The sequence below is a fragment of the Eleginops maclovinus genome, chromosome 22 (assembly GCF_036324505.1).
Source record: "Eleginops maclovinus isolate JMC-PN-2008 ecotype Puerto Natales chromosome 22, JC_Emac_rtc_rv5, whole genome shotgun sequence".
Classification (NCBI taxonomy): domain Eukaryota; kingdom Metazoa; phylum Chordata; class Actinopteri; order Perciformes; family Eleginopidae; genus Eleginops; species Eleginops maclovinus.
In genome coordinates this window covers 6,951,252-6,969,675 of record NC_086370.1, presented here as the reverse complement: position 1 = coordinate 6,969,675, position 18,424 = coordinate 6,951,252, and the positions used below count along the sequence as shown (strand labels likewise).

The 18,424-nt window shown below is 40.4% G+C and overlaps 1 protein-coding gene across 2 annotated transcripts in view; it reads right to left on the bottom strand.

Annotated features, from left to right (window-relative positions):
• thada (THADA armadillo repeat containing) overlaps positions 1 to 18,424 on the bottom strand; it is a 113,449-nt gene that overhangs the window by 22,846 nt on the left and 72,179 nt on the right. For both annotated transcript variants that reach the window (XM_063875566.1, XM_063875567.1), the window contains exons 30-32: positions 14,179 to 14,282; positions 11,079 to 11,161; positions 1,329 to 1,705 (exon numbers count right to left, since the gene is read on the bottom strand). In XM_063875566.1, coding sequence (XP_063731636.1) covers positions 1,329 to 1,705; positions 11,079 to 11,161; positions 14,179 to 14,282 — 564 coding nt within the window. The remainder of the gene's footprint in view (positions 1 to 1,328; positions 1,706 to 11,078; positions 11,162 to 14,178; positions 14,283 to 18,424) is intronic.

The window sequence follows — 18,424 nt, the reverse complement described above, 5'->3', positions numbered from 1 at the left end:
GTGATAATTCAGTTGTTTTATCTTGCAGCATGTGTCATTTAGAAGGAATATTTCAATATAACTTTTGCAATAGAACATGACAAGGCTTTAAAGCTACTACCATCCCGTAGAGTCCTCTTTTTAAACCCAGAAATGAGTTAGCATTTTAGCACTGCTGGTTCCCTTATCTCCAAGTTTTGTAAAACATTTTTATTACTTTTTGATAAATTTCCAGAAATCAGGACTACAACTTATAACAAATTAACAAAGTTTTCCCATTTTGTTATACACCATAAAATACCTCAGTTAGCAGGCACTGGTGACCGTCTGAAGCTTTCACGTGTGTTTGGAACATTGGATGCTAATAAGTGTCTAAATGACACTACTGAACATAATGACATGGAACATTAGCCGCCATTAGCTTAGCGATGTTGATGTGAAGTCATGCGACCGTGTAGTTTGTTTAAAGTATATTCCGTGAGCTTTTTATATCTGGGGATTGCATTTATGTGTGTTTGCCAAAGATTCTTTCCTCTAAAATGTTCCGAAATCGAATGGAAATAATCCCTTTTTTGTTAAAGGAACTTTGCGATGCTAGCTTCTGTCTCACAACAAAACTGAAGATAACTGACTTGGAGAGCAGAATAACAGACACACCAAATGTCCTTGTCCTACTGCTGCTCCTCTCCCATAATGCCTCATTGCTATGACAACTGGCCCGTTGTGTTGGTGTGTCCTTGGCGCAGCGGAGGCTCCGCTTTAACAGCGCCGACACTTTAAACATTAACGGCTGGCCTGTGAAGCTGGCAAACAATACACCACCAAAACACATACAAGCATACAAAGGAACTTACTCAACACACACACAAGTCACACACACACAGCCACTCAGTCCCCGCAGCGCTGAGTCATGTTTAGAGCCGATCTGCCTTTCCTCGCTTTAAGAACCCACTGAAATACAACCCTCTGTCACCAAACAGGAAATAGGACTCATCCAAAACCCTGGTAAGAGAGGAAGCTGACCAAACCTCTCCTTAGTGAAGTGAGACAGAGGGAGAGCTAGCTCCCTGCCAGCTTGGCGTCTCCCCATGCGGCTGATTAGCCTCTCACGCAAGCCTCTGCGAGATGGATTTTGACGTTTAATCAATTTGCTGCGAATGTCCCTGTGGTTCAGTGGAACGGGGAGGAATAGGAAAAACATATTTTTTGGGAGAAAAGGATTTCTCATTTTGTTTCTCTTAAGGCTGGTCACAGACTTACACACGTGAACAAGATACTACACACACTTCCATAAAATGACCAGACAGGCCGTCGAGCAAACAAAGAAACATGTGTGTGTGTGGTCTCACCTTGGCCAGACACTGGGGGTGTGTCTCGTGAAGAGCCAGGCTGGTTAGGTTGGACAGGGTGGTCTCGTCCAGCCACTGATGTCCCCTCTTCTCCTCCTCCTCCTCCTCCTGCAGCCTCCTCAGGACCCCCTCCAGAGCCAGCTCCCTCACCTCGTACTGCGGCGCCTTAAGGAGGCACTGAAGGAGCTGGCTCTTCGGCTGAGGGCCCCCCCACAGCTCAGGGACCTCCACACTGGCGCTGAGGGCCACCCGAGCCAGGCTTAGCAGGTATTGGGTGCTGCCGGGCACCAGGGGGGTGGGGGAAGGGATGGAGGTGACGAGGTCTGAGGCCAGGACGACGGAGAGAGTTTCCTGACGCAGATCACTGACCTCTGAATCTGAGAAACACACACAGCTTCATGTTAGCAAACCATGTAGCATGAGGTGGTTATCCGTTTTGGTTACAATTCCTGTGTATATTTAAAAAAAAAAGTTTGATCAATAATTTTCTCACGCCTACAGTATGATAATAGCTCAAAAATGTTTTATCAATGGTCACAACAGACTATCTTTATAAGGTCAAGTTCAGAATAGCAAGTCCCATACTTTATTTTTTTTGTTTAATTATTTATTCTACTATTTCAATATTAGTAAAGACAATTCATAAAACTGACAAACAAACACATTTAGTAGAAGCGGGAGGGCAGAGAGCATAGCTTATACAGAAAATAGCCTCCAATTAGTCATCCAGTTGCAGGATAAAGAATAAGGTAAACCAGGAATTACATTTGTGTTTTAACATGTTTCTTTATTCTTTTTCTGTTTTGTTTTTAATATAATTTCCAGTACTGTATGTTGCATGTTTTTATCGACTGTTATTTCCTTGTTTAAAATTAAATGTGTCTTTAGGATGACTAACAGAATCTGTCCAGGTACTACAGATGAAAAGTAGCCTCTTGGCTCACTTTGGCACATTTAGACAGATGTTGATTAATGTGCATTGTCCCTGTTAAATAAATGAATAAATAAAAACATATAAATACACACACAAATAAACAAAATTCTATGTATACATACACATACAACCATTTCCAGGGTGAATAGAACATAATAAAGGTAAAAAATAAATTCCTACATGTCCATGTTCAGATAACAACATTCATTTATCACCCTATTTTAATTTAAACAATGTATTTAAGGAGGCACTGCTATGCATTAATGTTATTTTAGCATTATGATCTTGATACATTACTTCTTGTCTTCAAATCTTTGCCTTATATTGATATTAAAGTTGATATATTTGACAGGATACTCTGCTGAGGCTATTTAAACCAGTGTAATTACACATTTTCAGTAAAAGTCTCCAATGAAACCCCCCTGGATGGGTCCAATGTGTAACACTCCCACGACACTTTCACTTCCAACTGTATGAACTGAATGGCGTCACATGAACATACAGCAGAGCAAGGATATATTGCGACTATGTGAAATCTGGCCTTCATTTCAGGAAAACTGTAATAAATCACACCTGCTTCCATTCAGGATTAATAAAGTTCTCGCTTATTTTGGCTCTATTATGTCTGGCGGTGTACATTAAAACAAGTTCTTCATCAACTTGATTGAAATATTTATATAATGAAATCCCAGCGGCTTAATTCCATCAGACATATCCAGTCCAAGAAAACACACACACACACACACACAGCGGCTTTGTGAAGCGGACAACAGGCTGGGCTCCTGTGTTCCTTTCTATTTTCACTTTTATAGGAAAGGCTGCGTCAGTGTCTGTTTGGAAATGCCCACAGCCGTGCCAACCCCACCACCTGTGAACATACAGCCTCATCAGAGTGATGGGCACACAAATAAACACACACATGCACACACAAAAGCACGTACTTCCTCTGAAACACTAGTTTTATCCGTGAGGCAGGGCAGCTATAGAGTAACCCAATGCCATTCTAAAGCTGTGCTCCTCCCTACAGTATTGCTCCAAACAGACCCTGCTTTGACAGCCAACTCAATTAGTTTAACACACACACACACACACACACACACACACACACACACACACACACACACACACACACACACACACACACACACACACACACACACACACACACACACACACACACACACACACACACACACACACACACACACACACACACACACACACACACACACACACACGGCTTATGAAACCCGGTGCAACTCAATCTGGCCCTGCAGCAGCACTCAAAACGTGGCCCTTGACAAAAGAGCGGGAAATGCCGCATTCCTCCAGAGATGGGCCGGGTTACTGTGGAACCTGATCCTCAAAGGGGGGTCCGGGGCCAAATAAGCACACCCTAATGGTTATAATTGGGGGGGGGGGGGGGGGGGCATGACACCGATGATGAAGGGAAGGAAGATGACTGAAGGTGAATGGGAGCGTGTCAAAGAGAGAACGTCTGTCTCTGTCACAGCGAAACGATGTGTGTGCGTGTGTGTGTGTGTGTGTGTGTGTCAAAGGGTTGTAGAAACAGCAGGCTACCATTAGCTCGTCACACACTGGTACAGTTAAATGTAATGCTACGGTCCTGATTCATAACTGATGATGATGTGTGTCAGACAAAGCATTACACACAAGAAAAACACTTGAGCAGATCAAGAAAGGAGGCCTCAGAAATACTTTCTTTCAACTGAGTCCAAATGCACTCATTAGAGAGGGAAGGGAGGAAAAGTAGAATAAAAGAGAGGGGAAAAATTATGAAAACGGAAAGAGAAATGGGGGAGGGAATAGGAGAGTAAAAAAAGGAAAAACATTATTAGTCAGGATGCAAAGCTGTTTTTTTATGATGTCTTTATTGGAATAGTATGCGGAGAAATCGGGGGGGGGGGGGTTCCTTTAGTAAATGAGAGGTGTTCCTGTGGGGGCCAATTCTATCTGATCATAAACAGCCATTGTTCTCCCACAGCTGTGTTTATTTAAATCTGTGTGTACAACACTTGTGTCTCCTAATGCCGCTCGTGTGCGAACCTGCAGCTGGAGTGCGTCCAGACTCCATTAACTTGTGATTACTGTTTGATATTTCGGGATACTCAGGAGGATGGGGCCCGGCTCGGTGGATTACTGCGCCAGCAAAGAGTTGAGATGTTGGAGAAATGTTTGTGTAGCTGCATGTCTCGGTGGGGGGGTTTTACATATACAGGGGCAAGGCTGTTTCACAGATTTATAGACTGCTAAGAACACAGCTGATCCCTCACTTTTCTCTGAGCCAACATTTAGGCTTTACAGTTTTAGTCAGGACTGAAATATATTGACAATTATTGGATGGATTGCCTAAATTGTTAAAATGTAGCCCAGAAATTCATGGTCCCCTAGGGATAAACTGACGTGTTTTTTCAATTAAGTCATTAGGTCACCGTTTTTTCCAATTAAGTTTAGAGCCTCCAACAAACTTTTGATTCCTTGTTGATTAATCTGCCTATTTTTATGTCAAATAATCCACTAATGGTCTAAAAATGAAAATTATACTGTCCTACAAACAGACAGAAGGCAAAAACATTTAGAAAACTCAAATAAATGTTCACCAATCATTTAAAATAACACCAAATAAGGTTCTGTAGATTGAAATTGAAATTATAGCATTTAAAAAGTTAGCATATTGATGTTAGCATTTAGCACCAATGTGCCTCAGTTCAGCCTCAAAGAACTTTCTTGACAATTACTTTGAATGTTAGTACTAAGCATCAGTGTTGTTATCAAGTCACCAATTCTCGAGTCCGAGTCACAAGTCTGAGTCATGTATTAATCTGAGTGGATATATTTGTTTAAATTTAGATATTGGTTTAGTTCTTATCAATCAATATTTGTTATTGTCTAAATTGCATTGATCCTCTTATTTTCTGCATTGCTTTTATTTATCTATATAACTGCTGTGAAGCAATTATTGTATGAAAGGCTATACAAATATAAGACTTATTATAAATATTACCCACGGTCAGCATTTCTGATTTACTTGCATGTGAGAGGAAAGAGAAAAAGGAATAGACAGATTAGTTAGAAGGACAAGTGTCCAGTTTAGTTTGATGTATAATGTCTGTTTATTGTAAACTACTCGAGTACTCCAAGTTTGCTAAGCATCCCATGCCGCCAAAACTTGATTCAATCATTCAATCCCACAATTAAAAAGAAAATGCATTGATTAAAGCACTGATATGGTTGGCATGAACCTGAATTCTAGACGTTCAGATGTATGTGAGGCAACATACAGGAAACTGAGACGTGAGAGGACAGTAAAACGGACTTCTGGTGTTGCTGCTAGAATGCTCTTGATTAAACACACAAATCAGGTTCCTTGTGGAATCAAAACATGGAAAGAAGTCAGACTTTGGGTGGAAACATGCCTCATTAAACTGAAACATTTGTCAAGGTCTGTGGTTGTGTTCATTTCCCCGTGCAGTTTTCCTGTTTTAGTAAAGGAACTTGAGTCTTGAAAGAGACAGCTTTAACCTGGTGTTGCTAGCCTGGGTAGCTATCCAAAATGAAAACAGTACAGTACAACTGCATTCTGTAATGATACCTGGAAAACTGGGGAAAAGAATCCTTCCTAAGTAATGCTTTAGAGAAGTAGATTCACATCATCTGTGGGTCATTTGTTCAGGGGAGATTTGCGCTTACCTTCCTCTAAAGGTCACTATGACATCTGGTTCAAATGAACTTTGTCAAGTTAGTGGTTTAGAGTAAGATGAACTCATTTTGGATGGAGGACGGAGGGTGAACACGCTGGTCCAGAGAACACTCAGTAATAAACGGTCACTTAACAGCCAAGTCCAATTATTTTAACAACCTGCTTTTTGAAGAAATGTCACTGGGAACTGAGTAAAAGACCATAGCCTTTTCTCCTTTCTTAGTTTGAACCTCCTCGATTCCGCGTCTCTTAGTCCTGTGAGCGGAGGGGTCGAAGAGGGGAACCGAGGAGAGAGGAGTGGAAGCAACAGCTCATGTGTAATATGGTTTATGTTAGTGGGTTTTATTAGCAAATAAAAAGGTACCTAAACATAAGTTGGGGCAAAAAAACCAAATGGGTTCTCTTTATTGACGCTAATCGTGCTAAAAGCTTTTACATACATTCTACAAATGTCATTTTCCATGAATGTGCCATACTAAAAATACCTTATCTGTCTGGACAATAATAACTTTAAGCTCCATATTAAAAATGTATTTACTAAATTAAGAACAGAAACTACTGTCCTGATTTCTATGGTGGACGGGTGGCATTGGCCAAGAAAGAAGCCATAGAGAGTTAGGGTTAGGTCTGCCATCTTTGCCCCTTTCTTCAAGTCGGGACAACAACTAGAAAAGTAGACAAAAAAAAAACCTTTGTCACGTCCATTTTTCACCAATTGCGACTTAAAGGGAATTAATGCACCTAAGTTTAAATAACAACTTCCAAAAATGGGATCACATAAATGCAGGATTGGCTTTAGCGCAGGTCTACCATTCTAGTTGTATCTGTTTTGGATTGCTTGTGTCTTATATATGGAAAAGCATTCTACTCTACATTAAAATCACTGGATGCTGTCTACCGCTCAGCCCTAACTGTGTATCCTTTCAGTATGTGCCGCTGCCATTTTCCAAACGGTCGGCTGGCCATTGTTGCTCATATGTCGGACCCAGCATTGCTTTTTATTCATCTATAAATCTTTGATGCAGTTGGTTCTATCCATGTTTTTCTTCCCTTTTAACTCTGAACTCACATAATCCTGGAAGTATTCCACCTTCCACTATCCAACACTAAATACTTTATACATGTGATCTACTAAAATCATAAACTTGGACTCTGTGACTGCACCAAAGGCCTTATTTCAGATTTTGTTTAACTGATTGGGAATTATTTTAACTGCCTTTTTTCAGGGTTTATTCTATGTATTTTACTGAGGCTATGATCCATGGTTTTTATTTTTAGCTTTTCAGTTGAAACATCATTTTAAATGGGAACACCTCCTCAATGGTCTTGATGTACAAAAAATAAATGAATAAGATTGTATTGTACAGAACTAAAAGTTATTTGGATGAGTACTTGGGTGTGTTGTAGGTGTGTTTGTGTGTCAGAAGGCTCACTGTTTCTCCATTTGTAGCGTCCACAGCGCACTCAGGGCTGGCAGTAAATACACTTTGCTGCGTCAAGCTGGAACCTTGGCGAGACGCTTACATGTGCTCTCACACGCAAGCACACAGCTGGATTTCACATCAGCTTCCACCTTCATTACCCAAACTGTGAAAAACAAGCCCCAGACGCTAAGTGTGAGCGTGTGTGTGTGTGTGTGTGTCTGACAGTGTGACCTCCTTCTCATGCTGATTGAGCTTTACAATTTGCTAAGGTCCCTCCCTTCTATTTGCCTAAAAGCTCTTTCCCTCCATATATGTAGAACATATATAACTGTACAAGTGTTTTTGAGTTTGCTCACAGAAATAAAAGCAACAGCAAGCTAAAAAATGACAACTTTGTCTTACAGTACAAGATTCAATTCATTGGAATTAAATGGGGACGTTTTACGACTTGCCTCGCCACATTTCTGTTAAATGATACTGCAGATTGTCAGAAGGCAGTGCATCCAAAGTGTTTAAATCAAAAGGGTTTAAGCAGATTATTTCTACTGGGCACCTGTTTCTCTGGAGTTAAGGGCATCTACCAATCAGAGGTTCAGTGGTCAGACCGTGCAGTAAAGATTTCAGTGTTCTTGGGCAAAAGACCTAACCTAAATAAGTGTATAAAACGCATCAGCTGAATGACATGTAATGTAGATTTAATACCAAATCAATATTAATTATACATTTGATTAAATCAGCACTTTCATCTGATGTGTTTCACGGGCTTGTGTTTTCCCCTAAAGGGGGGAGTATGTTGTAGTTTTTCATAGAAGGAGGGGGAGTTCTTCTCTCGACATGGCATTGCAGCGGTTGTTGCTTAATTTCCCAAAAAAGAAAGCAGAAAATATATTGTGTGTGAGTTTCTAAATATGGAACTGCATGGCTTACCACGCTGCCAGCGAACATTAATCTCATGCTGTTAATTATGGTAATACGCTTTTTTGTGTACTAGGACAAAGTTAAAGGATACATTTAGATATTTTCAAGTCCATCTTAATGTTCATTTATTTAGAATTCATACAGTAAGTTAGGTTGCATTTGACTTTCTCCTAATCCGTCGTAATCTATTATTACCCATCTTTTTTTATGACAACCAGACCTATTTCAAAGCACTATTAAATGACATTATTAGATTATAATTATAGGGAACAAGCTTTTACTTTATGCATTTATAAGGGAATGGTGCTAATCTACAAACAGACTATGCACTCATTCTTCATGTCTAATGTTTTTTTATCCTGCAGTGACTGCGTAGGCCATGCTAGAAGATGCTTCGAGACACTATATCTTCCTTATTATACGTAGTCTTCATCCCAAACCAAAGCTGACTAAAGTGACACGACGCGAGTAAAATATGCAATAAAGGAAGCAACATCTAAAACGGGAAATGTATGATTCAAAGTGTTCTTCAGCACATACATATTTTGCAAAAAACAGGAAATGAAATGTTGTATATTCCTGATCTCACCCAGAGAACATCATATTTGAACATCACTATCACGCTACTGCAGATACACAATATTCCAGCAAATGTAGCAATACTTTAAACATTTACGCATGATTCTTCCCTTTCTACTTGCGGCTACTTTTTCCTACCTTCCTCACACCAGCTCTTTTTACTGGCATTGGTGAAAAGCAGAGAAACGGAAGACTGGCGGAGGTAGAGATGAAGCAATGGTTGGTGGGGGATTTTTTTATGAGTCCGCGTGGATCAAAGGGGCTTCAGCAGAGAATTGCACACATGCACACACAAAGACCTGTGTTCAGGGCCGACAGGAATTGGCTGCTGAATGCAAAGTTCCTACTTGATGCGGGGTGCCCGTTGAAAAAAAAAGAAAAAAAAAAGAGGTTGAAAAAGCCGATTGTTCACCTCCTTTACCCCGGGTGCCAAGCCCCCTTAAGAAGCGGCTGTTTTCGTATGAACTCGCCCAACCTGTGGCTTTTTAACTCAACATCTGATTTGTTTGAAAAGTGCAATTACACAAGAGGAAAAACGGTGAGGGATTGGAAGTGAGGTAGGGAAAAAAAGGCCTCAAAGAGCGGTAGAGAGAGGGTGAGAAATGACGCCAAAGACAGACTTATGATAATAATAGAGCATTAGAGGTGTGTGAGCTACAGGGTGCTTATTTAGTTATGTAAGGAGCAGAGCCAAGTCGGGCCAGGCCGGGCGCTCAATCTGCAGGCTTGTTTTGAGAAATCCTTGGTATTTCCACTGTCAAGACCAACATGTGTTCAGCACATGGCCGACTGAAAACATAAGTGCCCCCCCCATCCCTCCTCCTTTCTTTTTTTCCCTCCGAGTACAGCACACCCGACACAAACTGGGTCATAGGCACAATCCCACCATCTGTCAGACATCGCTCGCGTTCGGTTTCACATTCCTGCACCGCGGAGACCCCCGCCGATCTGCACACATGTGCACACAGCCACACACACACACACGCACACACACACACACACACACACCAGGGGGATGAAGCTGCCTTCTGTCAACAATCAGTCTAAATGGAGAGCGCAGCGGACAGCCTCGCCACCAAACGTTGCGGGGTCGTCTGTTCAGACTTTTTAGAAGTCCGTCTCACAGCAGATGGAGGGCACACAGTTGCTGATGAACTCCCCGGCAACTGTCTGACATCAGCAAAAGATCAACAAAATCAAACTCAAGACTAAGATGAGGAGGAGGACGAAAAATGTTTGAACCGCATTCATACTGTATAGTTTTCGCTCTGAGACTTTAATAAACAGTCAAGAAAAAAAAAGCTCAATAAACTAATTGTGAAGTATTCATCTTATCAAGAATGTATGTAAGCAGTACCTTTAGAGATATCCTGATCACATTTTCTTATATAGAGTATATATTATTTTAAACTCTCCTGAACTCTCCTTTTACTTTGCTAGTCTCATCTACAGTGTGTATATCTACCTACCTATCTACCTACCTATGTATCTATCTATCTCTCTATCGATCTACCTACCTATCTATCTATACATATATATAGATATAGATATATCTATATATACATATATATAGATATATCTATATACATGTATAGTGTTTTTGCACAAGAAAAACATTCAAATGATTAGGAAATAGATAGATTGCTTTGATTAACATTCATCTTGGCATTATTATTTTCCATTATGCTCCATAAGCTGCTCAGAGCTTTTGTCATAATTCAGGTCATAATATTCTCACTAATATCTTTTTTTTTATTGTGAACATTTCTCATTCAAACAACTGCATTTATTTCACGATTCGGCATACATTTTTTATTTTTCTTCTCTCAACGATAATTTCTGTTCAATAGATTTTGAACAAACCATAGAGTCCAACCGTTTGTTTGTTGTCAGTAAAAAAATGAACCAATCAAAGCACTATATGAAAGTAGATGTCTGATTTTAGCATAAATTCATAACCTAACTACTATGAGAAAACCATATGCTGATATTGAATATAAGATGTGATATTACGACATCTGTTTAGGCTACGATAATACAAATTCAGCTATTTAAACCACCAAGATCATATGCCAAATCATGGGTGGACTCTCGGTGATTTTCAGATATTAAAAACAGGGTTGTATCTGTATCCTGCTCCATGTGTTAAAGCAGGAGTCTCAGTATCTACTCACCATTCAGAAGACTGATCTTGGGTCCACACAAACACACCAACACATCCAGATAGGCTCCTCTGGTCACCGCACAGCCATTTTGTCTAGAAAGAGAAAAATGTCTTTAAGCTATTTCATTACACCAATGTACCCTGGATGATTTATTTTGCTTTGCACAGGACACTAAATAAGGAACATTTTGCAATAAAAGCTCCCTTTTATTAAGGAAGATCATTGAAATGTTCCCAAACCTTTTATCCCGTTAAAAAGACAACACTACAGGCATTAATATTTCCCATTTAAAGATTATAGAGGAAGACATTCTTCAAAAAAATCAGACTCATGTCTCACCGCAAACAGCTCAATTAGGCCAATGGAAATTAAATGAATGTATTAGCTTTGGTTTGATCTCAAGGGCTGACGTCTTTTCGCCATTTCGTTATTTATTACAGTAAAAAAAACAAGTTGCGACTCCTCTGTTTAATTTCTTTCATTTAAAAAAGAAAAAAGGTTCACAATTCAAAAACTCCAACAAATGAAAATACTAAATATCTTTAAAAAATTGCAAAGGCAACCCCAAAATTAAACAATTGTATATGCAGTCAATTGCCCATTCATATCTATTAGTTCATGGTTTTCTAATGTTATTTCTGTTTAATTCTAATCATTTGTTACCTTTCTTATTCTAAGCAGCTGTAATTCATTGTCAAATTCAAGGATTGTTGATATTGGAATTATTTTCTAAATGATTTTTTTTTCATGTGATCCAAGCATTTCCTATAACTCCAAAAGATAGAAATGATTGAAAAACAACATTAAAAATTATTTTTTTCTAAAGTTAGTGTTTAAATATTCTGCATTAATCTATATTTATTGTTATTTAGCTTTTAAAAACATAAGTTTTTCTAAGAAGTTTGCTCTCACCGATAAAGAAAGACACCCTTGTAATTTATCAGGTCTGCATAGAAAGAACATAAATAACATTTGAAAATGGTTTTCAACAGGATGAGGATGTCATAAATTATGACAACAACAGACAATTGACAAATTCAGGACACTTTTGAAATTAGATTCTTAATCTCCACGAGTCGTCCTGGTTAATTTAAGGTATTATACATACAAAAGTACAATAACATATCAACAAATATTGGCTTCAGCCTGATTCCTGTTGGTTCCAGAACATGGCTTTGATTGGACAACAGATAAGAGTTTAAGATGTACGTGTGTTCCACAAAAACAAAAGGTTACTGTACGTCTGGGTGAACAGCTGGCAGGAGTCGAAGCGGAATAGGACAGCTTTTAGTTTTTCTGTTTGTGGTCAGTCCTCAGTGTGGGCCCATCACATGAGAAGCCCCCAGCGGCAGCATCGCAGATTTGATTAATTCACTCATATTTCACACGCATATGACCAATCAAACGCTCCTTTTAAAAATGTCCTCCAAAACTAGAAATGTCAAATAATTGATCAACTATAAAAAGTATCACTATTTTGGCTTAATCCTGATATAAAAGGTATTATTATCATAATATGAATTGCTATAAATGTGTTATACATCAGTGGAGCAGTGTGTGTGGGCAGTGCGAAGTGTGTATGTGTGTTCGGTTCAGTGTGCGTTCAATCAAGGGTATTACCACAGCGCTGTGAAAGCCCACAAGTGTGTGTGTGTGTGTGTGTGTGTGTGTGTGTGTGTGTGTGTGTGTGAAAACAAGGGACACTGTGTGAGCTTGACATCAGATTTTTTTTTAATAAGACACACACTCCCACTCAAATCTTCTGCAAACACATTCACGTGATGAAGCATGGGGAGTGTGTGTGTGTGTGTGTGTGTGTGTTTGTGTGTGTGTGTGTGTGTGTGTGTTTGAAAACATATTGGGCACAGATGAGTCCTGTGAAGGGTGTTGAGTGTGTTCCTCTGTGTATAATTGTGAGGTAACATTATTTATATTATGTAGCCCCGCCCCTTTTCCTACTTCCAGTTCACGTGCTTATCCATCTATCTAGAGAAAGTTAGCTATCTCTACTTAACAAGCTAGCTAACATTCACTCTATATCTAACAAACTAGCATTAGCTATCTAGCTAGCTGTAGGCAAATTGGTGGCTCGCGACATTTAAATATAAATTGCTAGTTTCTCACATAAACATTGTTTTTTAAGGATTACATTTTCCAAAGCCCCCAGCTTACTAAATCTAAATGATCAGTATTGGCGCGACTGTGGCACAGGGGGTAAAAATGTTTTAACAAATCAGATGGTCAGCGGTTCGATTCCACCCCCTGTAATGAACATGTCAAAGTGTCCTTGGTTAAGATTCCAATTGCTCTCTCCACGGTTTTGAAGTGTATGTACGTTTTGGATGAATGGGTCAGCTTAATAACATGTAACGCAATGTAACAAAATATATGGACATAGTGGATATAGCTGACATCCTCTTGGATCCAGAAAAAGTCCAAAATGACACAACACAGAGATGGTGTGAGGCCAAAACCAAACATTGACTCAGAGCAGACGAACAATGCATTCCGTACTTTCTGGAAGGTGGCCGTCTGAAATTAGTGGTGTTCTGGAAGAGATGGGAGGTTTTTCTTTTTTCTATAAAAAACAGAGATCCTCTGACCTGCGTTGTCCTTAGATCTGGGCTCTGTGGTGCAGCATGATCAAACGGACAGACGCTGGCCTCGCTCTGGTGAGCAAGAATTCACCCTCGTCATCTTAATAAAGGCTCATCAGTGTAACCAAGCGGCGCTAGCGGGGGCTAGTGTGCTAACCCGGCGACCTTGTGTTATCTGCTCATAGCCGCACAGCACAGGGGAGGCCAGAGACCCGGGCCTGACCTCGGCAGGGCAGGAGGGGGTAATCTGTGCCCCATCTTGAGGCCTCGATCTTGGCCAAGAGGGCCAGGGGTAGAAGGCAGGGGAGGGAAGGAAGGAGAGACGGGGGGGTCCGCGGATGGGACAGCAGGCGGTCGCTTTGAAATGGAAGCCTGGGCAGGACATGAAGCGGACACGGCAAGGGAGGGGATGAACGGTGAGACAAGGAGCTATTCTTCTGGTTAGAGAGTTAGGAAGGCGGGAGGGACGCTTATCTGTGCATGTGTGTGTCTGTGTGTGTGTCTAGGATTACCGAGAAGCAAGCCACATGCGCTGACGGAGGCCTCGGGTGATGCCATTTCCTGCTGGCAGGGGTCTGTGCGAGTCAGTCTGGTAGGAGCGCAGCAGAAACAGCACCTGCATACACAAAAATACACACATTCTTGAATTGATATACAAGAGAGGACTATGATTTATTACATTTATACATGAACCAGGGCTGGAACTGCTAGATATGTTGATCCAGATGATATTTTGATAATATATCACCATTATCGTGATTTTCCGTGATTTCAGACCCTCTAATGTTGATATATTCATCTTTTCTTAGTTTTAAATCGCATACAGGTAAAAAATAAATGGGTTTTGGACTGACAAAGGAATTTAAAGACATCATCGTGAAAACTGGAGTGCAGATTTGTCACTCTTTTCAGACATTTGAATTACCAAACGATTGATAGATCAATTATTCAAGAAATAATAATCAATAATGATCTGTCAACTTTCGACTCAGTCAGTCTTGATCGATACTAACCAAAACTAAAAGTAGAAAATCCCATGTTAAAATACAAAGTTGCATCAAACAGCCAAAGGAATGAACATTTTAATAGCACACATTAATCTCCCAAACTGTTGGTCACTATCATTAAACCAGACAATAAACATGCCACCCCCTCGCCCTCTAGACAACCATCCTTCCCGTCACTTGATTCTAGGCCCCTGTGGTGGAAACAGGCGGGTACGTAAACACCAGCAGTGACTGCGCAGTGTCTAACGGTGACAGGGAATGTTAAAGAATTCCCAAGAAGAATGTTTCCCATTGAAGACCAAATCATTCTTCTCATTGTGGCCGATGTGACAGTGTGTGACTGAGCCAGTTTGTAGCAGGTGGACTGGTGGTTGGGAGTGTTTCGGAGGCCGGGACACAGGCTGGCTGGCTGGCTGGCTGGGGTGTGTATTCTGGGCCTTGGTAAGTATACTCTTTAAGCCGGGGCCACGGCCACAGACCAGTAGGAAGCCATTCATTACGCAGTGCAGGGAAGGAAACGTGGGGAAAAACCAGGCCGACCACGTAGCACCAAGCCTGGCCACCGAGTCCAGGCCTGCCCCTTCTCTTCTCCTGCCGTCTCCACGCCCGGGCAACACCCACTGGCTGCAAAAAGCTTCTACACCCCTGGGTGCTTCTTCGTTTCTGCTGTCACTCTCTGAGGGCTTTTCCACCAACAGGAGCCAGTGGTGGAGCAGATCCCCAAACCAAATATTTAATCTTTTCAAGAGATTCCAGTGTCAAAAACGGGTTCTAGAGGATCAGTCACACTTGAAATGGTCTCTGAAAATATTTGCTGAGCCTCTACTGACTTCCCTAAATCTCATGTGACTTGACGAATGTAACAATCTTCGATTTCAATGTCAGCCCAAACTGGTTCTGGCAGAATTCCAGCTAACAGCTCACCTGAGAACAACTTTAAATGTTTAACAAAATAAAACAATGATCTCTTGATGAATCTTGTCTTTCGCATCACTACATTTGATTAAATGCACAATATGTAACTTTCTGCATTTGAGATGTTTTCTCCTTTTGAATAAAATCAAACCCTCAAACCGTAGAAAAAGGAATCAAATGAAAAAAAGTCTCCAGGCTGAGCTTGTTTCTCCAGAAACGTATAATTCAGGTGTCTGACGACTAAAATCCATCATAACGTTAATATAATGTTGATGACAAAGATTTAAAAAGTGTATGCTAGAAATGGATGAAAACCCCATTTACAAGCAGGATGAAACACCAAATCAAACAAATATTTGTAATTACAGTTTCTGGGTGTTGAGCCAATTGTTGGAAATTGGCTCAAAACCACATAGTATGTATATTATCACGGTTAATTTTTGGCCACATGAGCTTGTTTATCACCTGCGGCTTTGGAGGGTGTGCTTATACGAAGGCTGTACATTTGGAAATCTCGGTGGTAAAGAAATAGTTTGACGTGGCGTTGAACTTGACATAAATCGTGTTTGAGGTGTCATGAAGGTTTCTGGCTTCTCAAAATTGTCAACTTGGTTTGTTTTTTTTCCTTTCAGGCTGTTCAAACAAACCAAAGAATGCTATAATTGGTTGTTGGTATGCCTTGTGAAATCGGTAAACTCATTCACAGGGTGGCAGATTAAAAGGTTGCAGCACCGGTCCCAGCTCTGGTTCCAGTGTCAGTGACAGAGCCCTCTGTCTTTACTCCGTCTCCATTCACTCCACAGCTACACCTCAGTCAGCGGGTGGGGAAGTCCCTGCATGGGAGGCTCAACCGGCTCAATCCAGCCCAGTGCGGAGAAAACTGGAATATTTATAGAAAATGCAGCCTCCCTGTTCCTCCTCCCGAAGACAGAGCAGAACTACACCCCATGTGGGAGGAGATGCTAGGATTGGATCGAGCTCAGATGAATGGGAAAGCTAAGACAGCAGCACAGAGACCTGGTGCAGGATAATCTTTTTCAGAAAATGTCAGGATTTTTAGTTTGGACTTTTTCGTTCAATTAGTCCTGCTCCAGCTACTACACCTGTAGGAAATGTTTCTATCAATTATTATTCAAACCCAACCACTGCACAATATCTACAACTGAATATATTTGAAAAAGGTTTAAATCTTTAAATGATGAGCAGCACACATCCTCATGTGCAACCAACCAAACGTGGACCAAAACGTAAAAATATTGCCCTCTAGAAATACTACTAACTTCATAGGGTAACTTTAGATCATTTTGAATCACATTCTTTTTTAATTTTAAATAAAAAGGAAAAAGAAAGCACTACAATATTATATTTAGTCGCAACTGTTTATGAGCGGAATTGAAATTGGCCTACGAGGACATTTGAAAGGGAAGCTAAAACCACATTCCGGTTACTCAAAAGTGTTGAAGACGTTTGAAGGCTCCACCTTAGTGCTTAAAGTTAGGTGTGTTTCTCTGAATTTCTAAAATGCTTTTTCCATGAAAGATGTACTTAACAATACAGTTTTAAAAATACTATTCTTGAGAAATATTCTTTATTTTTAACACAGCTTTTATGGGACCAAATGTTTCCAATACAATAGTTACTAACTTTCAATTCAAAGAAAACTTAGTAGCATATTTTTGGATCTGGATGTTGATGTAAGGAGACAATTAACGGAAAAAACGTAAAGCTAAAAGAAGGTGAGGCAAACTGCAGAGCTGCGTTCACTAGGAGCAACACCTTGTTACATTAGACATATTAATTTGATCCGTAAGTAGTATTTAATTCCAAAATATCCTTCCTTATTTATGATTGAGCGAAATCAACACCCCTCTTGAGAGTTGTAAATTTATAAAGCAAAAAAAAAACTTGGTGTGTCAGTGCTAAATATGAAAGATATCAAAACCTATTTGTACGCCTTGTTTTCTTACTGAGGCGTTTTACTGCTTGAGTGTGTGTGTTGTTTTCTGTGTGAGTGTGTGTTGCAATAAGCCTTGCTCCTCTTTTGGGTCCGGTAAAAATAGTGGTGGTGGATGTGAGGTCCCTTCAGACTCTGTTATCAGCCTGCCCTGCCGTCCCTCCCACTGCCGCAACCACAGACTGACCACACGCTGCAGCGAGCACACACACACACAGCCAGTGCAAGTGCAAATAATTGCACTCCAATTCATGCCCCAGTCCAGTAAAACACATGCACAAAGAAACATATAAATCGACATTCACATAAAACCAGATAGAGGTTAGGCGAAGTGTGGACGCGCCCAATTAGACAAAAAGAGATCCCAATAAAGTTGGGCTAAATATAAAAAAGGAATAAACACACTCTCTGGCTCTATATAGCCGTACTCTTGCACAAACAAAGCTTAAATATGCACTGTAGATACACTCCCTAACACATGCAATATACACACGGGTGTGACAACCAAGTCATTTAGTGGTGTATGTCTAGAACTGTGTTACTACATTTTGTCAAAAAATTACAGCAGTGTATCTCAACTAGAACCCAAAAGAGAGCTGTTTGTTAATTCTATTATGTCCAAAGACAAATAAATATGTGTTTACTGGCAGAACGAGCTGTGTTTGGAAGGCTGGCGTTCAGGAGCCCGTTGCTATAATTCCAGCAGTGAGTAAGTTCCAAAAAAAAATGCTAAAACCCAAAGGTCAGTTCACTTCAGTTTCCATATAAGCACATTGGCTTTGTACTTTTTATCATACATTCCAATGAAAAGAAAGAAATCGAAAGGTTTTACATGTTTGCTTTGGATTGCTGTCCATGTAGACGTGGTCCACAACCTATTGC